The 24,245-nt window shown below is 47.6% G+C and overlaps 2 protein-coding genes across 4 annotated transcripts in view; one reads left to right on the top strand and one right to left on the bottom strand.

Moving 5' to 3' along the window:
- The window catches only part of ASH1L (ASH1 like histone lysine methyltransferase), a 65,067-nt gene extending 55,677 nt beyond the window's left edge, over positions 1 to 9,390 (bottom strand). For both annotated transcript variants that reach the window (XM_082333203.1, XM_082333206.1), the window contains exons 1-2: positions 9,204 to 9,390; positions 169 to 691 (exon numbers count right to left, since the gene is read on the bottom strand). In XM_082333203.1, the coding sequence (XP_082189329.1) occupies positions 169 to 591 (423 nt within the window). In that variant the 5' untranslated portion in view covers positions 592 to 691; positions 9,204 to 9,390. The remainder of the gene's footprint in view (positions 1 to 168; positions 692 to 9,203) is intronic.
- A 94-nt stretch (positions 9,391 to 9,484) lies between these two features.
- On the top strand, positions 9,485 to 24,140 carry DAP3 (death associated protein 3). 2 transcript variants are annotated; one of them, XM_082333171.1, is made up of 15 exons: positions 9,485 to 9,591; positions 10,386 to 10,489; positions 10,938 to 11,000; positions 11,680 to 11,726; positions 15,197 to 15,319; positions 18,524 to 18,625; positions 19,377 to 19,485; positions 19,945 to 20,037; positions 20,449 to 20,579; positions 20,967 to 21,047; positions 21,436 to 21,594; positions 22,012 to 22,071; positions 22,783 to 22,872; positions 23,715 to 23,832; positions 23,921 to 24,051. In XM_082333171.1, exons 4-15 carry the CDS (start codon positions 11,685 to 11,687, stop codon positions 24,004 to 24,006), a joined length of 1,194 nt encoding a protein of 397 aa, XP_082189297.1. In that variant the 5' UTR covers positions 9,485 to 9,591; positions 10,386 to 10,489; positions 10,938 to 11,000; positions 11,680 to 11,684; the 3' UTR covers positions 24,007 to 24,051. The 2 variants fall into 2 exon arrangements, with proteins under 2 accessions (XP_082189297.1, XP_082189298.1); XM_082333172.1 differs by lacking the exon at positions 23,715 to 23,832 and having other exon boundaries at positions 23,921 to 24,140.
- The last annotated feature ends 105 nt before the right edge of the window (positions 24,141 to 24,245 follow it).

Genomic DNA, 24,245 nt, shown 5'->3' with positions numbered 1-24,245 from the left:
CTGTCGATGGAAATTAAATCAAACCATTTCTAACTTCAGAATCTTCAATATCAGGGGTTACATGGAAAAACAGTTAGTAGAACATGATCGGGCAGAGATGCCAGAAACTTCTCAATACAGTTTAAATTTACCATGACTGGCAAAACATTCCATAAACACACGACTCACTTGTTTTGAAGGACAGTGCTCGTTCTTCTCATCTGTCATCTTCCCACTCTTCGGTGCCCTTCTCGGTTGCTTGATGCTGGTTTTTATAGCAGGCCGGCACACATAATTCTCAAGGTTCTTGGGAGGCTTTTTCGTTCGCTTTGCTTGAAGACCAATCTTCAGTTTCAAGTTTCCCTCGGAAAAGTTTGTTTCTTTCACTGAAAACTGTTGCTGTGCATCAGTCAGAGTCTCATTCTTCCCATTCTCGGTACCGTTCCCCTCCCGATTCTTCTTCTTACCGTCGTCTTCTTCCTTGGTGCAACTTTCTAGCTCTACTTCTCCTTTTCCCACCAATGTGCCAATGTTTACTACAGAGGGGCTTTTCCCAGAAAACCCTTCAGAATCAGAACCCAAGCCTAACATAGCAGTATTCCGAGGGTCCATCACAGGCGGAATATATGCCTTCGGGTAATTTTAGGGAAGATTTAGAGAGATATGTTCCACAGAAGATCTGTTCTACTACTGGCAGCCAGCATCTTTTACCCTGAAGAAGAAAAAGAAAGACAGAAGTAAACTTCCATTTTCTAGCAGAAATGAAATGAATATTACAAACAATTAGAAAGCAAACAATTATATCTCAGACAAGCAAAATTACACAGCTGATGTTTCAAAACACCAACCCTTCCTGTAACCTACTATGAAAAGACAATTTATCTGTAAAACCACTTTTAGACGATAGGTGAAAATCAAAAGTATGTGACTACTATAATATAATTTCCAGTTCATCCACCGGACACTTCAAATGATGGTTAAGGCTTTTAATATTGATCATCAAAATAACTTTTCGTATTTAAAAGCAGAGCCCAGCTACTCCTAGTACTGCCACTCTTAGTCTGGACCCACTGAAATAGTTGCATCTAAGCAATGATGCAGCTAATGAAACATATCATAAAGCATCCAAAATCCAGAGACAATCAGATTTTAATCATCTGAGCCACAAGGAAAGTTGAGCTTAACCCAAATATGCATTGGTTTCCAAACAGGCCACAAAATCCGCCTTTTAGTTGAGGACTTCCACAATTCAGGAAGAAGGATGGAAGAACAGAAAAAAACCCCAAACCAATCCAAACCATCAAACCACCCCACCAAATACATTCACACACTAATTTGTACTTCCTGGAGCGTGGGACCAGAAAAGTCCATGCTTCTACAATCAGAGACACCGTTATGTAGATATAATTAACCTATTTATCATAAGATATTAGAGGGAACTTTGTCATCTTAACTGCCTTAAGAACTAAAGCAAAAGTTGATTCGAATCAACTTGCTAATGCAAGGGTTTCCAATCCCTGGCTGGCACGCTACTTGTGTGTAGACTACAGAGCACGGTCTCCCGTGCTCGCACGCAGACCACCACAGAGCCATAAGCTGCTGTTTCCCCCATCGCCAAAGAACAACCAAAATCGGTGTACCCCATTGTATTTTTACCTATGGAAACAAAAATAATCACAGAAAGAATCTGCAGAAGATACAAATATGGTGTATCGGTAACTACCAAGGAGGACAAATCACACATTACAAAGGAGAAGCTAAACATACGCATTTCAATATGATATTTAATCAGATATTTGGAGTATGATGTAAGAGAATCATAGAATCGTTAAGGTTGGAAAAGACCCTTAAGATCATCGAGTCCAACTGTTAACCCAGCACTGCCAAGGCCACCACTGCACCATGTCCCTAAGCACCACATCTATCCGTCCTCCAAATCCCTCCAGGGATGGAGACTCAGCCCCTGCCCTGGGCAGCCTGTGCCAGGCCCTGACAGCCCTTTCGGTGAAGAAGTTTTTCCTAATATCCAACCTAAACCTGCCCTGGCGCAGCTTGAGGCCGTTCCCTCTCGTCCCATCGCTTGTTCCTGGGGAGCAGAGACCGACCCCCCCGACTCCAGCCTCCTTTCAGGCAGCTGTAGAGAGCGATGAGGGCTCCCCTCAGCCTCCTCTTCTCCAGGCTGAGCCCCCCCAGCTCCCCCAGCCGCTCCTCATAAGACTTGTGCTCCAGCCCCTTCACCAACTTTGTTGCCCTTCTCTGGACACGCAAAAAGAGAAACGACACAAGTAGTGTTTACAGAAGCGGGGACCTGAAAATCAGCAACCCTCAAAAAGACTCTGTGCATAGAGTGAACTGGAACTCCTGGTGAAACGGGACAGCCACAAGGACATACACAATCCCTGTAGTGTCCTGAGAAATGATCAGGTCTTTTTGACACTGCTCTGGCCACACGTCGTCCACATGGCCATCTACCCCCCGGGTATGGCACACCGAACCGCTCCAGATCAAACCCTACTGAGCCCTAACAGCACCGCGGGAGAGAAGTTCTCCTTTCTCAAGTTCCAGGAGCCACCACAGAACAATGCAGGTGGGGATGTATTTGTTTTAGGGGCATTCTAAGCAGAAAGCGTTTCAATATCTCAATCATTTAAATATCTTAATCATTTTTGAAAATGAAATATGGCAGAAGCAGGTCTGAAAAAAATAACAACGTCCTGAAAAGAGCATCGCAGGAACTAACCCAGCATGGTTTTCTGTTCTTATCTTCTATACAGTTATTGACGCTAAATTGTAAGGAATGCTGTGAAAAGATTTCAACGGTTTCAGTGACTTCAAAATGAGTTTCAATGGTTTCAAAAAGGTTTCAATGAGCTCAGCAATTACCGATGACATTTGGCCTCCTGGCAGGTCAGCACATGCATGCTCGAGCCCATCAGCACACGGCAGGTCCCAAAGCCATATGCCTCTTGTCCAGACAGTAATTAGAAAACCAGCAGTGAGGAGGTGGTATTCCGAGGTGGCTCAGCAAACACAAGCGCGGTACAAAAAGGGGGAAGGATAAGGAATGTGAAAGGCGATACTGGGAGAACACTACGGCAACTGGAGTGGACACAGGTTGGAAGTCGGATGCCAGGATTAGGGGGGACAGAAGAAATGCTGCTGAGAACACAAAATGCAAATCATCAGAGAGCTAGGCTTCACTGTCTGCCTTCTCAGAGAAAACAAACTTACTTTCACATGTTCCGTGCACATTATTGAAAGGGATTTCTATCTGCAGCTATGACTTTTCAACTAAGAACATCCTGAAGAATCAAAACCGGTATTATTACTCAGAAGACCAGAGGTAATTAGACAAAAATCTCCATTTTACAACTAGAAAAAATGGGTAGAGCAGTGTGACACAGGGGGCTAGAAAGCAAGTCAGTGACAGGTCCTAATTCAAAGCCCAGTGTTCAGTCCGTTAGGGCTACACCAGTCACCGAAAAAGGGCTTTTTCCTACATGCCGATGCACAAAGGAAAACTGGCCAGCACTAAAATAATTCTAAGCTAATGCATGAGTTTTTATTATTCAAGTTCGAGAGAGAATCCTACAGGCCATCATGCAACTCTCAAGTCTACGTTCACACAAATGTTTCCTTCTCTAGTGACTATGGTCCAGAACAGCTACAACACTTCAGTCATTTTCTTACAATTAAAATTAATTAATAATAAGCTTATAAACCTGAAACCAAATTAAATTGAAACGGCACCATCTATACTGCTGTATTGGGCTCCATATTTACTTAATAGCAAGACTTTCAGTAAGTAATTACACTCATACACTGGCCTTAGGAACTGCAAGACCAAGACAAAGTGCACATGGAGAATTAAAGAACAACTGTGCTAAAACCTTATTCTGCGATAACACAGAACCAGTAACTATCCTAGAAACAAAGTCACAAAATTGATGGCTTTCATAAACACGTAGCAGGTCATTTTACTTATCCATTAACTCCTCTCTACGTAGACAACAAAAATGCTAATCCTGGACCTAATCATCATTTTGCCTCGATCACTGTAATCTGCTTCTCCCTGACTCTCCAATTACCCCACTCTAATTCACAGAAAATGTGTCTGCCAGTTTGATCATTTTTATAACCGTGAACTGATTAGATCTCATCTCTTTGAATCCCAAGAATGCTTTTTCTTCCCTACCTCATCAAGTTCAAGCTTCCCATCATTGTCTTCAAGGCGTGCATAACCGTACCTTGGTTCTTCACTTGTTCCCACTCCTTAGTGCTTTCTGTTTCACCACTGACAACTATTATATGTGCTCTTGTTTTCTTTCTTCCCCTTTTTTTACGTAACACCGCTGCTTTCCCTGTGCTACTCTTCACACTTCACATGCCCTGCCTGCACTGGTCTACGGGATCCGCACCATTCTTCTTGCAGGTTGTGCCTTAAAATCTCCTTGTGGATGTCAATCCAAATGAGCAGCCAAATGACAACACCCATCGTTCGGAGGCAGCTGTAAAAGCTTGCATGAATTTACCCTGAAAACTCCAACAATTTGGTACTTTCAAGACCTAAAACTACCATATTTACCCGTGTGATACAAGGTACATATCTTGTGTCTTCGGTTTCCACATTTCTTCTGTTAATTTGCAAGTCTTGTTTTTAATTATACTGTAGGCTTCTTCAGGTAAGAAAAATGGACTGCGGACTTGCGAAGTACCCGCTTCGATGATGCTGATCCCCGAGAGAGATCTTTGCATGTTTCCATTACAAGAACCTTTACAAGAAAAGCACTCTATCCATCTGGTGTGCCCAGTAAGAGTCACGGGAAATTAAAGCAGTGGAGCCTGATTGCCCATGCCCACAATTAAGTATTTTCTAAGCTTGCACACTGTCACCTAACCACACTGCTTCATAACTTCCAAGACTAGAAAGTACCGCTACGATCCAGCAGCACGGCTTTCTACACCAGGCCAAAAGCTCTGCTCAGCATTTCCTATCCCACTGCTCACATTTTGCAGACCCACAGCAGGTCTTTCCAAAGCAACATCAACATTTTGTATTTAAAGACTTTTCTTTGATGAAAGAGACTGCCATTTCCCTGGGGACTCTATTCCAAGACCTAATCCACATTTTACAACAACTTTTATGCATGGGATCTTAGGCTAACGTAAATTTTGCTAGATTAAGAACCATCTAGTATCAAATCTCTACACGGCCTTACAAATTACGATCAAGACATGTCCTAACCAGCTCCCTAAGAAGCAAAACACATCAAACTTCCAGTCTCTCATCCAGTAGGTTCTGCAGATCTCAAATCCCTCCTGTAACCGTTCATTCCCCAAAAAGATGAACTAGGAAGCATTTTAACACCTGTTTTAACATGTGCTACTTAGAACTAAGTGGTGTTCATCCATGCTTTTTCTAATGCCATACACAGTTTTAATACCTATTATTTGTTCTTATTCCCCTGTTGCCATATATCCAAAGCCCTTTTTGCCCATCATCTGCTAACATTTCTATTCTTCTGATCCCCTGCTTTTCCAGAAAAAAAAAAAACAACCAAGGGTTGACTTCTGCTGTCAGCTCCTAGATACGTTTCCCCCCTGCCCTCTTAGCAATATTAAATGAGTTTTTTTTCCCTCTGTCCAATTTACTAAGTCATCTTTATTTCTGCTACTGCTTTTGTTGACAAAAACATATTGTGATTTTATATTTGGAAGGTGAGTATTTCTCTTTTGGTTCTTGCCATTGCTTCAGCTCCAGGGGACATTAAAAAAATTCAGCTGAGTGTCTGAAATCCCAGAATATTACCAGTAACCCTCTAGCCTCCCACAATCCCTTTTCCTATTCCTCGTCTTATTTCTTCTGCTACGGAAGACAGCTACTACACTCAGCGGTTCTTTCTCAAAAAGAGAATAAAACGTGTCATAAAAACCCCACTGCATTTCTCCACATCACATATCCTGAGCAGCAACACGGACCACTGGAGGTCACTGAAATAGAAATTCAAGGACCTTGGATTACCTACGCGAGTATTTTTTAAATGTTTAGAGATGGAGACACTTGTCAGAAATAAAGTTACTGTTTGTGTTACGTGAGGTGACAAATACAATATTTTACAAATAGAATCTGTTAGACGTGTTTTTGACAGCCATAAAATAACAGAGTACCGGTCTCGCCAAGAAGAATATTCTACAGAAGTGTTGGTGGCAAAGACGGTACGGGCCATGCGCTGGGAGAGCAAAGGGTAGCAGCGCACTTATTTTGTAGGAAGAAACGCGGAGGGCAGACACGATGACACTTTGCAAGCGTGCTCCAGTGGGAAGAAAACTTTGTAAGCGGATAGAATGTTTCTTCTGATATCTCAACCTTACTTTTTCTGATATCATACCTTAACTGAAAAGTCTGGAAACACGAGACTGAATTTTGACTTATCTGATAATTTTGTTGTTTCACTACTCATATGCAAATTCATATGGAATTGCTAAACGCTGCATAACAAAACCCATATTTGATCAGACCAAATGCTCATTTAGCCTTATGCTCTTAGTCCCAACATTAGCCAATACCGATTGCCTAGGGAAAAGTATAAAAAAACCCCAACGTATGTACGCTGTGGTAATTCCACTGAAATATTCTCCCAGCCTCTACATTTGTGATTCAGGAACTTCCTGAGAGGTGTGTCTCTATGTCTAATGCCTTTCAGTGGATTTTTCTGAAAAAAAACCCCTGTTATTTATACCCACCCAGTAAAAGATAATGTCAGGGGCATAGTAAACCAGTATTTCACCTTTAAATCCTGACGTAACGTGCAGACAACGCCTTTGGCTATGCCAAAAATACCCCGGTGCTGGGATGGCCACACACGCCATATGAGCCGTGCTGCACAACAGGTAATGCCGTGATACAGAAAATGAGGAACAAATACAGATTTTGCTTTCACGGAATAATCACATTAGATCTGCATATCAGATTTTTTTTTTTTCTTTTTCAAAGCTGTGAGATGAAACACATGACCTCACTGGAGTGGAAGAAATGTGTCCACAATGGCAAAAGTCGACCTCTTGCCAATGGCAGCACAAATTAAAAATTTTTTTTTTAAAAAGTCAACAATCAATTTCACAACAATAAGTATTTAAAAATAACTGTGATTCAGTAACTATATGTGCTATTCCCATTTTTCTCTTGACAACTGCATTATAATTTATGTCAATAAGCCTGTCTCTTGCACCAAGTGTTTAATGTGTTTTTCGTATCCTCAAGACAGTTTAAACTTCTGAAAACAACTGAAAACTCCTGCTTCTTTTTGTAAATTGTGACTCAAATTATTTTACTGATCATTATCACTCAAAACTAAGTGCTTTTTACATGACTGCTGACTGCCTGTAGCAATCAAATGTAACTAAAGTCCAAAAAGAAGTTGCAATAATTTTGTCTTTAAAACCAAGATGTACCTAGACCCCCTCAAAGTAAAAAAAAAACAAACCAAAAAACCCTGTCTTATACTCTTATACAGTTTGGAAAAGCTACTGAAGCTTTCTTTTTCAAGTAAGAATGCTTCTTAAGAACTCAAGTAGGCAGACAGATGATGATTTTAGAGCCTATCTCTACCCATATGTTCAACCAGCTGCTAGAACTTCCCCGTTCACGCAGAGGCAGAAGCACCAGGGCTGGTCTCAAGGTCCTCAAGGATGACCATGTGCAACACAAGCCTTTCAGGATTCACCCAAAAAAACCCGCAAACTCCCACATTCTTGGAAAACATTGCAGGTGGCAAGCCACACTAATGCAAGGAAAACAATCAAAATAAACAACGAAAGATACAAAGAAGGTACAGTGCTCCTGCAAATGAAAACTAGGTATATTTAAATGTATGAAGGTGAACTCACGGGTCTTTACCACGCATCCATCCCGCAGTCCCTGCTCCCCAGACCTCTCCTAACAAGACTGGAAAGCGTAAGAACCCAGTATCTCAAGTTTCCCTTACTGGTTCCTGACAACACACAACTACCAGGAGAGCGAATGCGTGTCCTGAGGCCATCTGATGGAAACCCACACTCCAAGTCCTTTCTCGTTCTCTGCTAGGTAATTAACAGGGTGAAGGAACCACAAACCAAGGGTGAAAAAGAGAAGTTAGAAAGTCAGGAGACTATCTAATAGAAAGAAAAGGACAGCAACACATTTTGGCTTCTGATCTGAGAGGTGGGTAAGGCTAAGATACATGAGGCTCAACCATCAAATCCCAAATTACCAACCATAAAACTAAAAGGGGATTAAAAATCCAATAAAAGCAAAATTTCAGAAGTGTGAGTTTGGGGAGGAGGATTGCAAGCAGAAAAGTCTACAAGCCACTGACTTAAACTGGCCAATATCCCAACAAGCAGGGGAAAAAAAAGGTAACCTGCCAGGGAGACCCCCGCCTCCCTCAGCGCGGCACCGCGGGCCCCTGCCCCACCGCTCCTGCGCGGGGGAGGGACCCCGCTCTTCCCGCCCTACGGCAAAATTAAAGTTTCGGGGAACCCCCCCCCCGGAAACTTCCCGGGAGGCGCCGCGGGCCCCTGCGCGGCGGGGGCTCCCCGGGGCCGGGACACCCGCGCCCCCCGCCGCCGCCCGCTGTCAGGTGATAGCCCGCCCCCCCGCCGCGGGCCCGACACAACGCATGAGCGCGGCTGTCAGCCTCCCTCCACCCCCGCAGGGCCCGGGCCCGGCTGCGGGCGTCCCGCCGGCACACGGCCCCCGGGCGGGCACCGCTCCTGTCAGCGGGACCCCCCCCCGCCCGCCCCGGGCCCCGCCGGCGGGGATCCCCCGCCTCCCTCCCCGGCGCGGGCCCGGCTGTCAGGGATCCCCCGCCCCCTCCCGGCGCGGGCCCGGCTGTCAGGGATCCCCCGCCCCGCCTCACGCAAGGGCCCTGCGGGGTCCCCGGCTCCGCTCCGGGCGCGGGCCCCGCCGGGGCCTCCCCCCCGCCTCCCGCGCCCGCCCGCCGCCGCCGGGAATCCCCCGCCGCCGCCCCGGCGAGCCCCGCCGCCGGGGATGCCCCGCGCCCGCCAGCGGGGCCCGGGGCGGCGCGGCGGGGATGCGGGGCAGGGCGCGCCTCGGCGCCGGTGCGGGGCGGGGCGGCCCCCGCGGCGGCTCCCCGGCCGGGCTCCCCTCCCCCCGGGCTCCGGGCCTGAGGCGGTCCCAGTCCCCGCCCGCCGCCCGCTCGCTCGCTCGCCCGCCCGCTCCTCACCGTGTCAGCGACAACGCGGCCGGGGCCGAGGACGGGCTCCTCCGCGCCGCATCTTCCCGGCCGCCCGCGCGGACGGGGCCAGGGCGGGACCCGGACCGACCGGCCGCCGCTTCGGCCCTCGCTCCGAGCCGAGGCAGCGAAACCAAAATGGCGGCGGCTCCTGCTCCACCGCGAGCGAGCGCCCGGCGCCCCGCCTGCCCCGCGCCCGGCCCCGCCCCCGCGTGGCCCCGCCCCCCGCGTGGCCCCGCCCCCGCCGCCAGGCCGCCGTTAGCCCGGCGGTGGGCGGGGCCCGCGCCGCCCGTCCCCGCGCGGCACCCGTAGCGGCCGCGCGCCAGCCGCGGCCTCCGGCGCGGCGGATCCTGTCAGCGGGGCGGGCCCGCCGCCGGCGGTGAGTGCGGGGCAGCGGCCGCGGCCCGCGGGTTCGGCCGCTCGGGCAGCAGCCGTGCGGAGGTCGGGCCCGCGCGGGGCGGCGGCGTGGGGGGAGGCTGCGGGCGGCGGCCGGGGCCCGCTCCGGCAGCCAGGCCGCGGGAGGAGGGGGGCAGCGCGGCGGCGGGGGTGCGGGCGCAGCCTCTGGCCTGGCGGGAGGCGGGAGTGGCGGAGCGGCTGGCTGCCTTGAGTTCCCCTTCGCGCGTTTTGCGGGCAGAACCGCAGCTTTCCCGGTGCTCTCCGGCCGCCGCCATTTCTGGAGCCGGTTGAACCGTGCCGTGGGTGCCCCTCTTCCCTCAGGCCTGTGCCCGTCCGGAAAAAGAGACCGACGGAGGACGCGGGAAGGAAAACCGGGGAGGAGGCGGGGGGAGCGGGGCCCTGACACAGCGGTGGGCTTGCAGGCAGCGGCCGTCCAGAGACGGCGACGCCCCGGTTCGCCCAGAGCTGCTTCCATCTTCTGCTCCTGTGTTTCTGGCGCTTGAACCTGAAGCCAGCACTAAATCTGTAGGCAGTAAATCTGTAGGCAGTAGGCAGTAAATATGTAGGCAGCAAGCAACCAGAAATTTGTTTTTAATTTAGCCTGGAGAGGTGATAGGTTAGGATTACTTAATGATGCCCGCAAATAAAACTTGCAGGGTTCTTTGCGTAATTTTTACTAGCAAATTATATTCTGATGTAGAAAGACCACAAGCAGACAAGTATTTTTTCTGTCATGGAACAGTATGCTGACTTGGACAGTTCTTTACCTTGATGCAGGTACAAATCAGCACGTGGCCGCAGTTTTAACCTGCTCTCCTGCTAAAGCTCCTCTCCCACGGACAGACAGACCCTAGAGAAGAGCCCCTGCGACTCGGCTTAAGGTAGTCATTCAAGAATTCTGTCATAATGCTGGGGGTGCCCAAAATAAACAGAAATTTTCAGGTTCTCGTGACTCCTTAATTTTACTCGTTGTGTTTGAGAAAACAGCTTTCCCATCTCTACTTTCTTTACTGTTAAACCTGTGATTTGCAGCAAATGCGATACATTCTCCCACGAAACTGGATTTCTCCTTCCTCTCCTGCTGTACATGCTGGGATGGCAAAGTAAAATGACTAAACCAGCCTCCACAGGCTGATGTCTTCACTTACTCTTGAAGTAGGAAAACTGGAGCTTGTTTTCAAGTATGTATTGTGCATTGATTGTTAGATGAAAGAATGTAAACCATCTTTACAAAATTAACATCCTTCAGCGTGGAGTTATTTTCTCACTCGATGCAGTAACAGTTGTAAATGCCATTCTGTGTGGTAATATCATCTTTGTCTTGCTCAGCATTAACGCTGCGGTTAACCACCGATCCCACCAAGACAGCTCTTCCTCCTAAGGAATTACCAGGTAATTATCTCGCTTTGAATGCGTTGTGTCACGTATCGCAACCAAGAGTTCTTGGAGCATCTTTGTTAGGTATTGTCGTTATTTTCTTCTAAGAAAGGGGTATGAAGAAGGCCTTGAATGCCGGCAGAGATGACAGATTTAATTCATTTACTTACCTTTTTGCCTCCGTTTTTGCATCACAATTGCTCAAGTATTTTCTTTTGGGTTCTTTCTCCTGTTGTAATCGAAGATGGCTGAGCAGTAGATACTAATGTATGATTACGATGAAGCCGGAAACACTCAAGCACCTTCAGTCTCTGCATTATTCCAGTTTCCTCAAAATAATCACTGGGCAGCCCTTGCTCTTACATCTAAAAGCTGCAGTCAAAATAGATGCCCTTTCCCAATAAAAGAATCTCTCCTCCTCATGAGATGAATGAAATATCTTTACTTATAAAGTAAGGGTTTTTTTCTAAATGTCTCTCTGAAAAAACAGCAACATAATTAATGGAATATTTTTTTATGAGGCAAATGATGCTGCTTACCAGTAGTCAACTGTATCGCTGCAGAGCATTCTGACAGTTTGTCTGGATTATCTGTGTGCCGAGACTTTAAGCTCTTTGGGCAGGAACGATTGTCTTGCAACGTAAGATACATTAAACATAATAAAAAACTAAAAAATCCACTTCTGTCTCTGCAGAAAAAATGCTGAGAAGTCTGAAAGGACTTGTCTGCCATCCTCTCAAGGTAAGTCCTGTCACGGCGTGGTGCTGCTTCCAGTATTTCAGCTGTCCTGTGACCTGGAATGACAATTTACAACTGTAAAAAGTGAGATTCTTCTTACGTTCGTCATCTAAAAACTTGGCGTCTCCTATAAGCTGGCTGTGTAAACTCCCATTGTGGGCAAAGGAAAGAGAGACCGCTCATGTGTGTTCCTCCTCCATTTCTCTCTGCTGGCTGGAGGGAGAGAACATGCAAGCAAGCCTGGATAGCTGGCTTAAGTAAGACATTTGTTAGAAGACTAAAGTTGAGCATTCTAAAATGTCCAGAATGCTGAAATTCTACATCTTCAGTGCAAGTGTTTCTCAGAAAACAGAGGATCTACTTGCTCTGCGCTGCTGGAGAGTAGAATGGAAGAAGCCCTTTGTGCAGAACAGAGCCACCAGCCTTTCACAATGCCTGCGTTGCTGCTGGGAAGGTAATTTTGCCAAAGTTGGCTCAGTGCTTCAGGTGGGTGTAGTGATATTGGCTCTGCCACAACACCACCACAGCAGCACTACGTTATCAGTAAAGCTTCCTTCTACTACAAACAGAAAATGAATTAACGTTGCGTATCTGGAATGACTTCCTAGCGGTAAAGAATTTCAGCTGTTTTGTTTGCTGTTGTCTTTTAAATGCTTTTTCCCTCGTCCATAGTGAAATGCAGCCATTGAAGAGGGTGGCTGTATAACTACTTGTTTCCAGAGACGAGATTCTGGTTGTGCAGTACTGTACTTATGATGGCAGCCTTTACGAAATAAACAGTCTTTTCCAGAGACTAAGATATGTGGAATCGTGTAGGAACAGCTCCACCTTATGGCACATGACTTTGTGATTAATCTCCCTGTACCACGTGATGGTTTGCTGCCATTTCAGGGATCTGAGTTAGATTACTCTGTCCTTTGGCAGATGGAAACTTACTATAAAATCCACTCTACAAGCAGAAACCGCATTAAAAGATGATGTGAAAACGTGAGAACCTTACGTACACGTTAGGATTTACGATGCAGAGCTCTACAGTGAGCCAGAAGGGTGTACGTGTACGTATCTGGCATCCTGCGTGAAGCCAAGGGGATCAGTGCTAAGCCACTCTCTTCTGTTCGGGAGGAGGCACCAAGTGGCATGTTGCTACTATAAAGTCAGAGTATGTAATGCATTAGCAGTGGTATGCTAGGTCACTCAAAGGTATTCTTGTAGCCTGTTAAAAATGCAGATGCACTTGTGCATGAATTTTGTAAACGGAAACGCAGTGATTCCTAAAATGCAAGCCCGTATCTCTCAAATTCAGGATAACTGTGAGTACTGTTGTATTCACTACTCTAGCAGCTTGCCTTGATTTTGTAGCCCTTCAAAGAGTTAGGAAGGATTTCATCTCTCCAGGTACTTAGAAGCTGCTTCTAGAGCCCAGTACAAGCTGCAGTCCACAGAGGAAAAGTTCCAAAGCACTACGAGGCTAGGTGGCGATTTTGAGGAAGACATACCATGCTAAGGCTCAGAGAAGTGATGTTCTAAACCGGTATCCTTCCAGGAGAAAGATGTAGTAATTTAAAGATGAGATAAGTTCTGTTGATGGAAAAATAGAAATTCTATGTGTTTGGCTGCAGAGGACTGGACTTCAAGACCTGTCCCTGTCACGCTTGCGTCCTGGCTTACTGTGCTGTCTTCTACTCCCTTCATGGGACTGGCTTTTGTACCACAGAGAATCCAACTCCTGCTGTTCTGAGATTGCGCTTTTAAAAAAGCGGTATTGCTAATCTTGGCTTGACTAAGTATCATTCAACTAAAGTCTTGAGCTGAGGCTAGACACACATAAAAACTGAACACTGTCAGAGCAAGAAGTTAAAGCCTTGCTTCATTTTCATGCACTGTTACGCCGGTCAGGGACGAGGATTTGTGTGGTACCCAGAGAAGGGATCTCCGCAGAGCAGTCAGCTTGCCTTTTCTACGGGAGCAAAGCTCACAGCCCCAAGACGTTCACTTGAGATTTTAGGAGGAGGGAATGTGGGACGCTCAAAGAAAATGAGCGGGACTATGATTTCAGGCTAGAAGTGACCCAGGGCCGACATTTTCTAGGTGAATAGGTGACAAGTTGCTTGCTCTAGTTAGTCATATACTAAATTAGCATCTTAGTGCCTTGCTCTAGGCTGTAAATTAAGTCACTTCTGTGGACTTAAAACCAGACATAGCCAAATAAGACATCCTAACTGGTCGTTTGGATTTGAGGAGGAAAAGAACATTGTGGGAACAAGAGAAGGTGGTGGTAAAATGTGATGACAGAAGTGAATGTTTAGTGATCTTCCATATTGACACTGCAGTAGTTTGTTCTGTAGGTATCTAGTGTTGAGTAGAAACCGGTTTAATTCCTTCCCTAAAAGAAGAGCACTGAAATGCTGATTCAGGAGTCCATTCCGTATTTCACATGGGATGTGGGCTAATCCGACATTACGCTTTCTTCTGAGCCCTTGTGGCTTTCAAATGACCCTCCGAGGAAAACTGGGATGACAGCAGAATTGCATCATGCCATGGAGAACTGAAACAGCTGTTCCCGTCTCTAAACTTTAGTTTATGGCTACTCTCATCTATGCAGGCAGACAAAATAGGAAACTACTCGTTCTGTTTACAGCGGAGCCTGCAACTGTTCCAGTCAGTAATATGAAGGGTGGCTTTCAGTTTTGCTTGCTTTGGTCACAGCCTCCGTTTGGAGTATACTTTTTTTTTTTTTTTTTTTAATTCATTGACAAATGCTCATATTTTCTTTCACCGTAACATAATAAAATGCTTGTCCTTCTGCTACTCACTTTCTTGCCTATTTTGGCTAGGCTTTACAGGCATGCTTCAGCAGTCTGTCTACGGAAAAAAGAATTAATCAGCTTAGCTGGCTGTTTCAGTTTCTCAGCCGCGTCTGTATTATAATGAAAGAGTCTGTATGCAGGGACACAGTTAGGAAAATCAGTGCAGGGACTGTAATTATAAATATCAAATAGTGGGCAGCACTGCACTAATCCCTCAATAATTGAGGTGATTATGGATTACTAGACAGCTTGAATTTTCAAGGTACTAGCTACTATTCATCAGCGTAGGCAGAAACGTTGTGGGAACTTCGCAGCACTAAGACCTTCACGGCTGTACTTGGGCTCTGAAGCAATCTCGAAGGGGATAACTCTTCCAGGTACAGGGCTGGGCTCTCTAGATGACTTAAGTGAACGGAAATGGTTTAGAAGCAGGCATCTAAACGTGAAATATGGTTCTAAAGCATGTGGTTTTTCATGATGAATTTACATTCTGATGATGAATTTTTATTCTAATTGCAGAGAATTCCATTCTGTATTGCATGCTACCTTGACCCGATCACAATGCGCATGCAGCGAGCGCACAAAACAAACTGCTACCTGGATTTTTTACCGGTAATCTTTGACTGCTGAGAAGTTTGTTGTCCGTTTGCCTTTTTCTTTCCTTAGTTGGACCACGGGTATGCCCTCCATACAGCGGCCAAGGATTGCTTAAGTTCCGTTGTCAGCCAGGATGTCCAAACACTGGCAGAAAGACCAAGAGCAGTTTTCTACACCAGCGAGAACGACCCGGTGAGTTACTGCCACAATTGTTCTCGTCAGACAGCAAGCGCCCGAATTCCATTGGTCTGTCTATGGATGCGCTGGAGCCAGGAGCGCTTTCTGGGATTGTGTTGTTCTCGTAAACGTAAAGGAAGGGAGGACCCAGGCGTAAGGAGAGGCGCCTGGACCACGGTCCCCAGCCCAAAGGAAAACAGGCCGCAGCTCTGCAGTGCACCTGCCCGGGTTTAAACAAGGCAGGGCTGGTCCTCTGCCTGAGAGCTCCTGGGAACAAGTATTGATTCCTTCTCTGTAGCTGCGTAGATGAGATAGGCTGTGTGTTGTAGAAGCTCTGATGTGGCTTAGCGTGTCATCAGACACCATTAATTTCAACTCCAGGGTTATTCTTCCCTGACTAACCTCCCCAGATTGGCTATGAAGGGGGATAAAAAACACACCCCAGATGACCTCAGCACAGCACAGCTCTCCAGCATCATCATTCCAGCCTCACGCTCTCCGTCTCGAGCACAAAATGAAGTGGAATAAATGAATGGAATAAGCCTTTGAGGTGCTTTTCTGCTGCCTCTGTAATTGGAGTCTTTCAATACCGATTCCTCTGGGGTCTCTATGGAAACAGCAGCATGCAGATGATCTTACTCACGTGATGCGAGTGTCTCTATAGATTGCACAGAAGAGTCCAGATGGCAAGGATTGTCCCCACTGTCCTGTGCCTACCATTTACGTTGCCAGGCAACAGGCTTTGGCATTCTGACTTCACGTGCCTGATGTTTGGCGACAACCGCCATTGCTTATTAATTTATCCGATCAGCGTTCCTCAGGCTTGCTGTACTGCAGATCGCGTATTGCAGCAGAGAGGCTCTGCTGGCTCGCTTCGTCAGCAAACCCGATAGCTCTGACTGCACCCGTACTTCTGCACCATAAAGTCCCATTAAAAATGAATTAAGAAGACCAGATGAAAACTAAATTTTTAATAAGACTTAGCTTTTATATACCTATTAGCAAAACTCAAAGTGACTAAACATGAGGATAAAGATACTGACCCACTTTACAGATGTAGGAGCTGAAGAGTGAAGGAATTTGCCCAAGGTTACGCAGCAAGTCAGTGATGAAACTGAGAATGAAAATGGTCTCTGGAGTACCGCTCTCCTGTTCGAGTCCGTAGGTAACACCTCCGTGCAGAAACACAGGTGCTGTTCGGCTGCGTCCAACACGTGCAGGAACACTCTAGGGAATCCAGCCCAGAGTTTGAGATACAGCTCCGCAGGGAAAAAGACTGAAGTCTCTCTTAGTAGTTCTCCTCTTTAGTCTGTCTCCAAGTAACATCTTACAGCAGAGGAGCTATTGACTAGCCAGGTTTTTTTAATTTTCTTCCTGTTGCTAAGATTGACTGACCAGTAAACACCAGATTGGCAACCGAAGCAGCTTAGAGAACAGTTTGCTGAAGTTACCAAATGGTTTCTTCATATAAATAGTTTGGCAAACCTGTGGGTACCTCGAATCCTGCAGCTGTACCAAGGTAAACCGTACACTCCAGGACGCATTGACCTGTCCTCAGCAGGGGTAGAGTTACCGTGGGCTTTTCGGAGTGGAGCAGGGCGGGCAGAAGGTAAGAGAACCGGCATGTTGCATGCTGGAAGACTGAAAATCTGGTCTGAAGAAAGGGAGAGAGACTAACATGCAGCAAGAATCCTGGGGCTAGAGAATTCATGGGTCTGCAGCAGTTGCGCGCGAAGAGTCCATCAAGGAGCTGGGAAAAGCAAAAGATTAATGGCAAAAGCAGGCAGTAGTCAGACCTGTAGGTGCAGCTGCTCACAGGGTTTCACGTGAGGAACCCAGCAGGCAGCCAGGTCAGGGGAGCAGTGCTCATCACAGCCTTTTTTTCCCCCATCCATTCATTCTGGTCGAAGCGTTTGTCAGCCAGATGGCACAGGTGAGCGACCAAGCCCACACCAGTATTGTCTCCTCTGTTCTGGGCCTCAGTAAATTAAGCCTTAGGTCTACACCAAAGCTAATAAGGAACACAAGGAAGGTCTGGATCAGCCCCCAAATCTGCTAAAGCTGGCAGAAATAATGCCTGCTGCTTTTTCTTTCTGAACAGTAAATTAAACTACTTTACCTGGATCATTATTATGCAAAATAAAGACAACAAGGAAGTTGCTAGGTTCTGATTCCATCTCAACCAAAATGGAAGCAAGAGATTGGCATGCACAAGAATACAGAGGAGGATTTTTTGACTTTACATCCATGGAAAAGTGCAGAAAGTGCAGAGCAGGACATGATATAAGCTCTCAAGCTTGGCATAAAGCTGCTAAAAAAGGCAGGCAAAGCTTGGCACAAAAGTTGCTAAAAGTCACGCAGGAAGTACTGCAGAATTGTGTGTGTGTGTGTGTGTGTGTGTGTGTGTGTATACTGTCCTAATTACACAAGACACAAAACCTGATGACTAGGCCAAGAGTAAACAAATAAGTGCTTTGCAAGTATTGCATGGTGGGAAAATGGAATAATCAAGGGAAAAAACCAAGGACGTGTAACAAGGCATGAAACGGGTATTAAATTTTCAGATAGCAGTAACAACCGCTTCTTAGAGCGCACAATCAGAGATCTTACAGTAGTCACTGTAAATAAATGCAGAATGATGCAAGTCTGCGGAGGAATACAACTGACCACTTATGTCACAACAAGGGACTTGAAATCAGTGCCTCAGAACACAGACCAAAACCAGAGCTCTCCAGCAACCAGTACTAGTTAAAAAGGCACATGGCGTATTAGGAATCACTATTGAGAGACATTAAAGAACAAATCAGAAAACAAAATTTTGTTGCAAACTTAAAGTAAATTTGAATCTATCAGATAACCCAAAAGGGGATCATGTTACTGTTCAGGTATTGTGGCGACCAGAAGTACAAGTGGGCTAATAAAAGATTAGGTAAATTCATGAAGCATAAGGCCACTGGTGCCCACAAAACACAGTGGTTCATATCTGAGCTCAAGGAATCCCTTCGTTGTTTATTGCCAGGTAGGATATCCTTTCTTTAGACTCCTCCTAAGCATCTGCCAGTACTGTCCTGATGCTACAATTCCTGCTTTATTTTAATATGCTCGCTCTTCTGACTCTCCGTAAGTAGATACTCGCTTTGATTCAGTGTTCCCTCCCTGTATCCAGAAAAAAGGTGTCAGATTTTGCCGAGTGTTACAGTTTGCGTTTTGCCTTCCCAGGCCAACCACGCCGACCACCACGAGGGTCGCCATTACAGCATTCCACTTGAGGAGGTGAAAGCCGTGTTTCCGCATGGCCTGCCCTCTCGCTTCCAGCAGCAGGTACTTTGTCTTAGAGCAGATTTGTAGGGAGTGGACGGTACGTGGGAAGAACCAGATCCATTGTGTAACTACAATGCTTTCCTGTTGGAATAAGAGAGAGTGACGTGCTGCAAGAATGCAATTATTCCTGGTCCTTACTGTTATTTTCTACATCTAAAAGATATCAGTCAGCCTAACCAGAACAGCGGCAGAACAGCGTGAGGATTCCACCTTAGGCAACATTCTATCCAATATTTTTCATCTCTAACTTCTGAGTACATAATAAATTACAGAAATATTTTCCACAGTTACATTTCTGTATGAAACAGGCTGTCTCATGAAGTAAGTTTATATCAGCAACAAAAAAATCTTCTTGATTTCTGTTGTGAGACGGATCATGCTGTGACTGGGTCGGGCTTTGTAAGCAGCTAACGTAGACTGCCCGCTTGAGTTTAGGAACAGATTTCTTGTCTGTGAGTTAGTAATTCCAGGTGGTTGACTTCCGATTCGTTGACAGGCCGGTTGGCCTCCCCTCCATCTCTGGGAAGGTGATGGAACAGCTAATCCTGGAAACCATTTCCAGGCACGCAAAGGAGAAGAAAGTCAGCAGGAGCAGTCAGCATGGCTTCGCCAAGGGGGAGTCACGCTTGACCAAGCTGATAGACTCCTGGGGTGATACGAGTGGCCTGGGAGATGAGGGGAGAGCTGCACGGTACCAGTCGTGTCGGGAACAGCGCCTGGCTTCCCATTCATGTTCTCTTCCTTTTCTCAGATTAAGACCTTCAATGAAGCCTGCTTGATGGTGCGAAAACCAGCTCTAGAACTTTTCGCTTACCTGAAGAGCTCCAACTTTGCCCACCCAGCTGTCAGATACGTGATCTGTATCTTTTTATCACTTACTGGATGGTAGAATGCAAATTAAATGCAAGCAGGTGAGTTTACACCGATGAGGGTGATGTTTTGATCCTGTGCGGACCACTGTGGTTTAGCCTTCAGGAGGTGGTTCTACCACGTCCGTTGTCAGCAAAGCTAGTCCAAGAAGTTCATGAACCCGGTATGCTTTTATTTTAAGCCAGATTTGGCTCATGGCACAGATCCACAAACAGGGCTGTTAGCACAACTAAGGGAATGGGAATCATCAGCTCTGATACAGTGGGGTGGGAGGACATGGAGAGAAGGAGCTCTTTAGGCCAGGGTTGCTGCTGAACAAAAGCACGATGGAACGCCATCCCTGCTTTTACGACCTTTGAACTTCCTTTATGCCTTTTGCAAAAGAATTACCATCAAGTATAAACTGAAGTGCTTTTTTTGGAGACTTTCCTTGACAGCCTGTGTTGGAGATGGTGAGAGAGGAACGGGGAAGACCATGACTCTGTGTCACGTAGTTCACTACTGTGCAAGGCAAGGCTGGCTGGTGCTGCACGTCCCAGACGGTAAGAACACCGATGTGCTCTTACTCCATCAAATACCCGCTGCTCCGGAAGATGCTCCTTCCAGGGCAAGGTGTAGGGTAGGCCACAGCAAATTAGCTTTGGTTTTTCCATGGTGGAGAAGGCTTATAAAGCCCAACCCCCCAAAATAAAGTAGAACATAATTAGCTATTTTCACATGCTCTCGCATGCTTATAGTCAGTCTTTTTTCCCCCACTGTTACGAGTAGGACAGGAGACATACTGTGTGTGACCTCCTGCTCCCGAGGGAGAGTCTCGTCCATTAACGATGGCGGACTTCTCTTACCAGCGTAGGTATAAGGATAAGGGATACAAATGCACACCCCACCACCCAACTCGTACAACTATTTTGACTTAAAAAAAAAAAAAAGCACCTGTTTTCTTTTGCTTACAGCTCATCTCTGGGTGAAAAATTGCAGGGAGCTTATGCGGTCTTCCTATAAGAAAGAACGGCTTGATCAGCCTTTGCAAGCATCTTTCTGGCTCAAGAACTTCAAAACCTCAAATGAGCGCTTCCTAAAAGAGGTTTGTAGAGCCTGGCAAGTTGTTTTGGGTAGCTGCTAGGAACCACCCACAGGATCATCTCTCGGGGACTGCACGTGCGCGTGCTTCCTGGCAGCGAGCACCTTGACGCGAATTTGAGATTTACTCATTTGCCAGAAACGCTTCATGTGTTAACGCATGCACTCACATTGCGCGCAAACCCACAAACCCTACCCTTCACTGGAATTCAATTTTGGTAGAAAAAGAAGTACTTTAAATCCTTGCTGTGAGATGGCTATTCGCGATGAATCCCAGGTTCTGTGCTAGTCTTTAACGCTGGCAACAGACCAGGGAATCCTGCCATCCAGAATTGCCAAGCTGCCTTTGCACAACTTAGTTCCCAGTTTAATCGTAATTCTCTTACTGCAGATAAAAACACAAAAAAAATATGTGTGGGGCAAACGAGAAAGCACGGAAGAGGGCAGACCGCTGGGTGAAGTGGTGGAGCAGGTAAGGAACAAGTGCTGCTGGCTTTGTCTCACCTTTTATTAGAAGACCCCATCATTGTGTGTGTGGAACAAATTGCTTCTAAACAATCTTACAAACACCAGTTCTAGGAAATGGAAGGCATTTCCCTATCAAGAAGGCGGCTACGCAAAACGTTGTGGAAGATGTAAAGGAAGCTGCACAGAGAACTTGGGTAGAGGCAAAAATTAGAATTTGAAAGTTCCTACTTTGATGCTCAGTACCTTAGACCAGATTGCTCCTTTGAAAGGAACGGACGGGCTGGCGTTTTATCGTCCTTCCCCCTTAGAAAGGGCAGACAGTGCCCAAAGTTGCCAGCATTCTATATTAACAAGAAAACCAACCTGAGTTATGTGCTTCTTCCTACTTCAAGGGTTTAGCTCGCGTGAGAAACGCCAGTGATGCTGTAGGGGTTGTGCTGAAAGAGATAAAGCAGCAATGTCGTCTTGGCTCATTCCGACTTCTTGTGGCAGTGGACGGTGTCAACGCGCTCTGGGGAAGGACTACGTTAAAGAAGGAAGACAAAAGCCCGGTAAGAAGTGATCTGCTCTGATGATGTTTCTGCATTCCTCCTGCGAGGGAGAGCAGGGGAGGGCGTTTTGTGCCTTTTTAAGTTCTATAGTAATCCCTGAAAGATTTGGCTTTGCTAGCTTGGAGGAAAAAATTAATGCAAAAATGCAAAATTCATATGGTGTTTAGACTGGTTTTACTGATAAAAGTTCACTCAATAAGAAAAATGCATATACGTCTTGTTACGGTAGGAAGGTTGGGACATTTCTCTGTGTAACATTACCAAGGCTGAATGCTACAGTGCTAAGTCAAAGCAAAGAAAAAAATGCACCTAAACGATGCAAATGATCCTTCCAGGCTAACTTGAAGTAGGGGAGGGGAATTTCTGTCTCAGATAAAAACTGCTGGCAAAAAACGTGATAGCTACAATCCTCACCAGGTTTCTCCAGAGGAGCTGACGCTCGTGTACAATCTAAGGAAGATGGTGATGAATGACTGGGTGAGTTTGGTCTGTCCCTCTGGGTGTGTTATTCTCAGCAATTAAAACTCTGCGCCGATAAGCAGAGAGCTACAAACCTGACCTCGCGCTGTTCCTTCAGCAGAGGTGCGACTGTTGAGGGTTAGCATCTCGTCGGTGTTTCTGACATCACCCAAAGAGCGTAAGCACAGGTCGAATATGTTACAACGCTTTCCCTGATTACCGTGCCAAACTCCAGTTTGCGACTCGTGCTTCCCAAGCTAGAGGTAGTTAATAGCCCTTAATGACACTTTGGTTTATGATCTTTTTGAACTAATGAGAACTTTCAGTTCCTAAAAAAAACCCTGTTAAACTTTTTGCTATAGGAGGTCCGCTCCTTCTGCTTCTTTTCCAGTCCCCTGGGTGCTAAATATCTCCAACAGGTGGCTGTCAGGTTTGGAAGCGTACAGAAAAGTCCTTTTTAAAGCAGTTCAGTTGTTTCAACTGAAAGCCATTTATAGGTGAGAACAACACGTTTCAGTGCCAGCACTGGAAGCACCAGCTGCGTGTTCCCTGTGCTGCACGTGTGCATGGAGTCGCCAGGGTTAATGCAGTCAGGGACATTTATTATATAGAATTTTGGAATTGAAGTAGCCATAAGATCACAGAAGAAAATAGCACAGTTGTTTAGAATGGATATTTCACAAATACTATGTTTGCAGCTAAAGGGTTTCTAATCTACTTTTCCTGTAGAATGGAGGTGCTGTTGTGACGACCCTCAGCCAGACCGGCTCTCTCTTCAAATCCAGTTCTGCCTACCTGCCCCAGGAGCTGCTGGGAAAGGTGAGTGCCCCTTCCCTCCCCCCCCCCCCCCCCCCGCACTGGGAAACAGACACAAATCCTGGTTTGGGCACTGGGTGCAGTTGGGGGTGGCAGACTTTGCTTTATAGAAGGTTGGAAAGGACCTCTGAGATCATCGAGTCCAACCGTGAACCTGACTGCCTGGTCCCCCTCTAAGCCATGTCCCTAAGCACCACATCCACACGTCTTTTGAACACTTCCAGGGACTGTGATTGCACCCCTGCCCTGGGCAGCCTGGGCCAGGGCCTGGCAGCCCTTTCCGGGAAGAAATTTTCCCTAATACCCAACCCAACCCTGCCCTGGCGCAGCTTGAGGCCGTTCCCTCTCGTCCCATCGCTTGTTCCTGGGGAGCAGAGACCGACCCCCCCGGCTCCAGCCTCCTTTCAGGCCGTTGCAGAGAGCGATGAGGGCTCCCCTCAGCCTCCTCTTCTCCAGGCTGAGCCCCCCCAGCTCCCCCAGCCGCTCCTCCCCAGCCTTGTGCTCCAGCCCCTGCCCCAGCCTCGCTGCCCGGCTCTGGCCACGCTCCAGCCCCTCCATGGCCGCCTTGGGGTGCGGGGCCCAGCGCTGAGCACAGCATTCGAGGGGCGGCCTCCCCAGTGCCCAGCACAGGGGCACCATCCCTGCCCTGCTCCTGCTGGCCACACCGTTCCTGACACAAGCCAGGGTGCCACTGGCCCTCTTGGCCACCTGGGCACACTGCTGTGCATCCTTATTCTCCTTGGAAGTAACTGCCCGAGCTCGCAGGCGCCCAGCGGTGCCCTGGCCCAGCCCGCAGGGCCGGGGGCGGCCTGGCCACGGCCCCTCACCCCCGCTGTCCTCCCCAGGAGGGCTTCGACGCCCTGGACCCCTTCGTCCCCATCCCGGTCCCCAACTACAGCCCGCGGGAGTTCGAGAGCTGCTACCACTACTACCTCGATCGCAAGTGGCTGCAGCACGAGAAAGGTCAGCTCCGGGGACCGGCGGTCCCGGGGGTCCCGGGGCGGGGGTGCCCCCCGGAGCCCGCGGCCTCACCGCCCCTTCTGTCTTGCAGCGCGCACGGAGGACGGCAAGGAGGAGCTGCGCTTCCTCAGCGGCTCCAACCCGCGGCAGCTGGAGCGCCTGGCGGCGCCCCTGTAGCGCAATAAAGGCCGGAGCGGCGGCGGCTCCTTCCCGGTGTCGGTGTCGGTGTCTCGGGGCGGGAGGGTGGGGCGGGAGGCGGGGCCCCCGCCGCTGAGGCGTTCCCGCCGCTGAGGCGTTCCCGCCGCTGAGGCGTTCCCGCCGCTGAGGCGTTCCCGCCGCTGAGGCGTTCCCGCCGCTGAGGCGTTCCCGCCGCTGAGGCGTTCCCGCCGCTGAGGCGTTCCCCGGGGGCGGGACGA

This window comes from Platalea leucorodia, assembly GCF_965183815.1.
Source record: "Platalea leucorodia genome assembly, chromosome: 24".
NCBI lineage: Eukaryota > Metazoa > Chordata > Aves > Pelecaniformes > Threskiornithidae > Platalea > Platalea leucorodia.
Note: the sequence above shows the minus strand (reverse complement) of the source record. Positions and strands in the feature narration are given on the sequence as shown.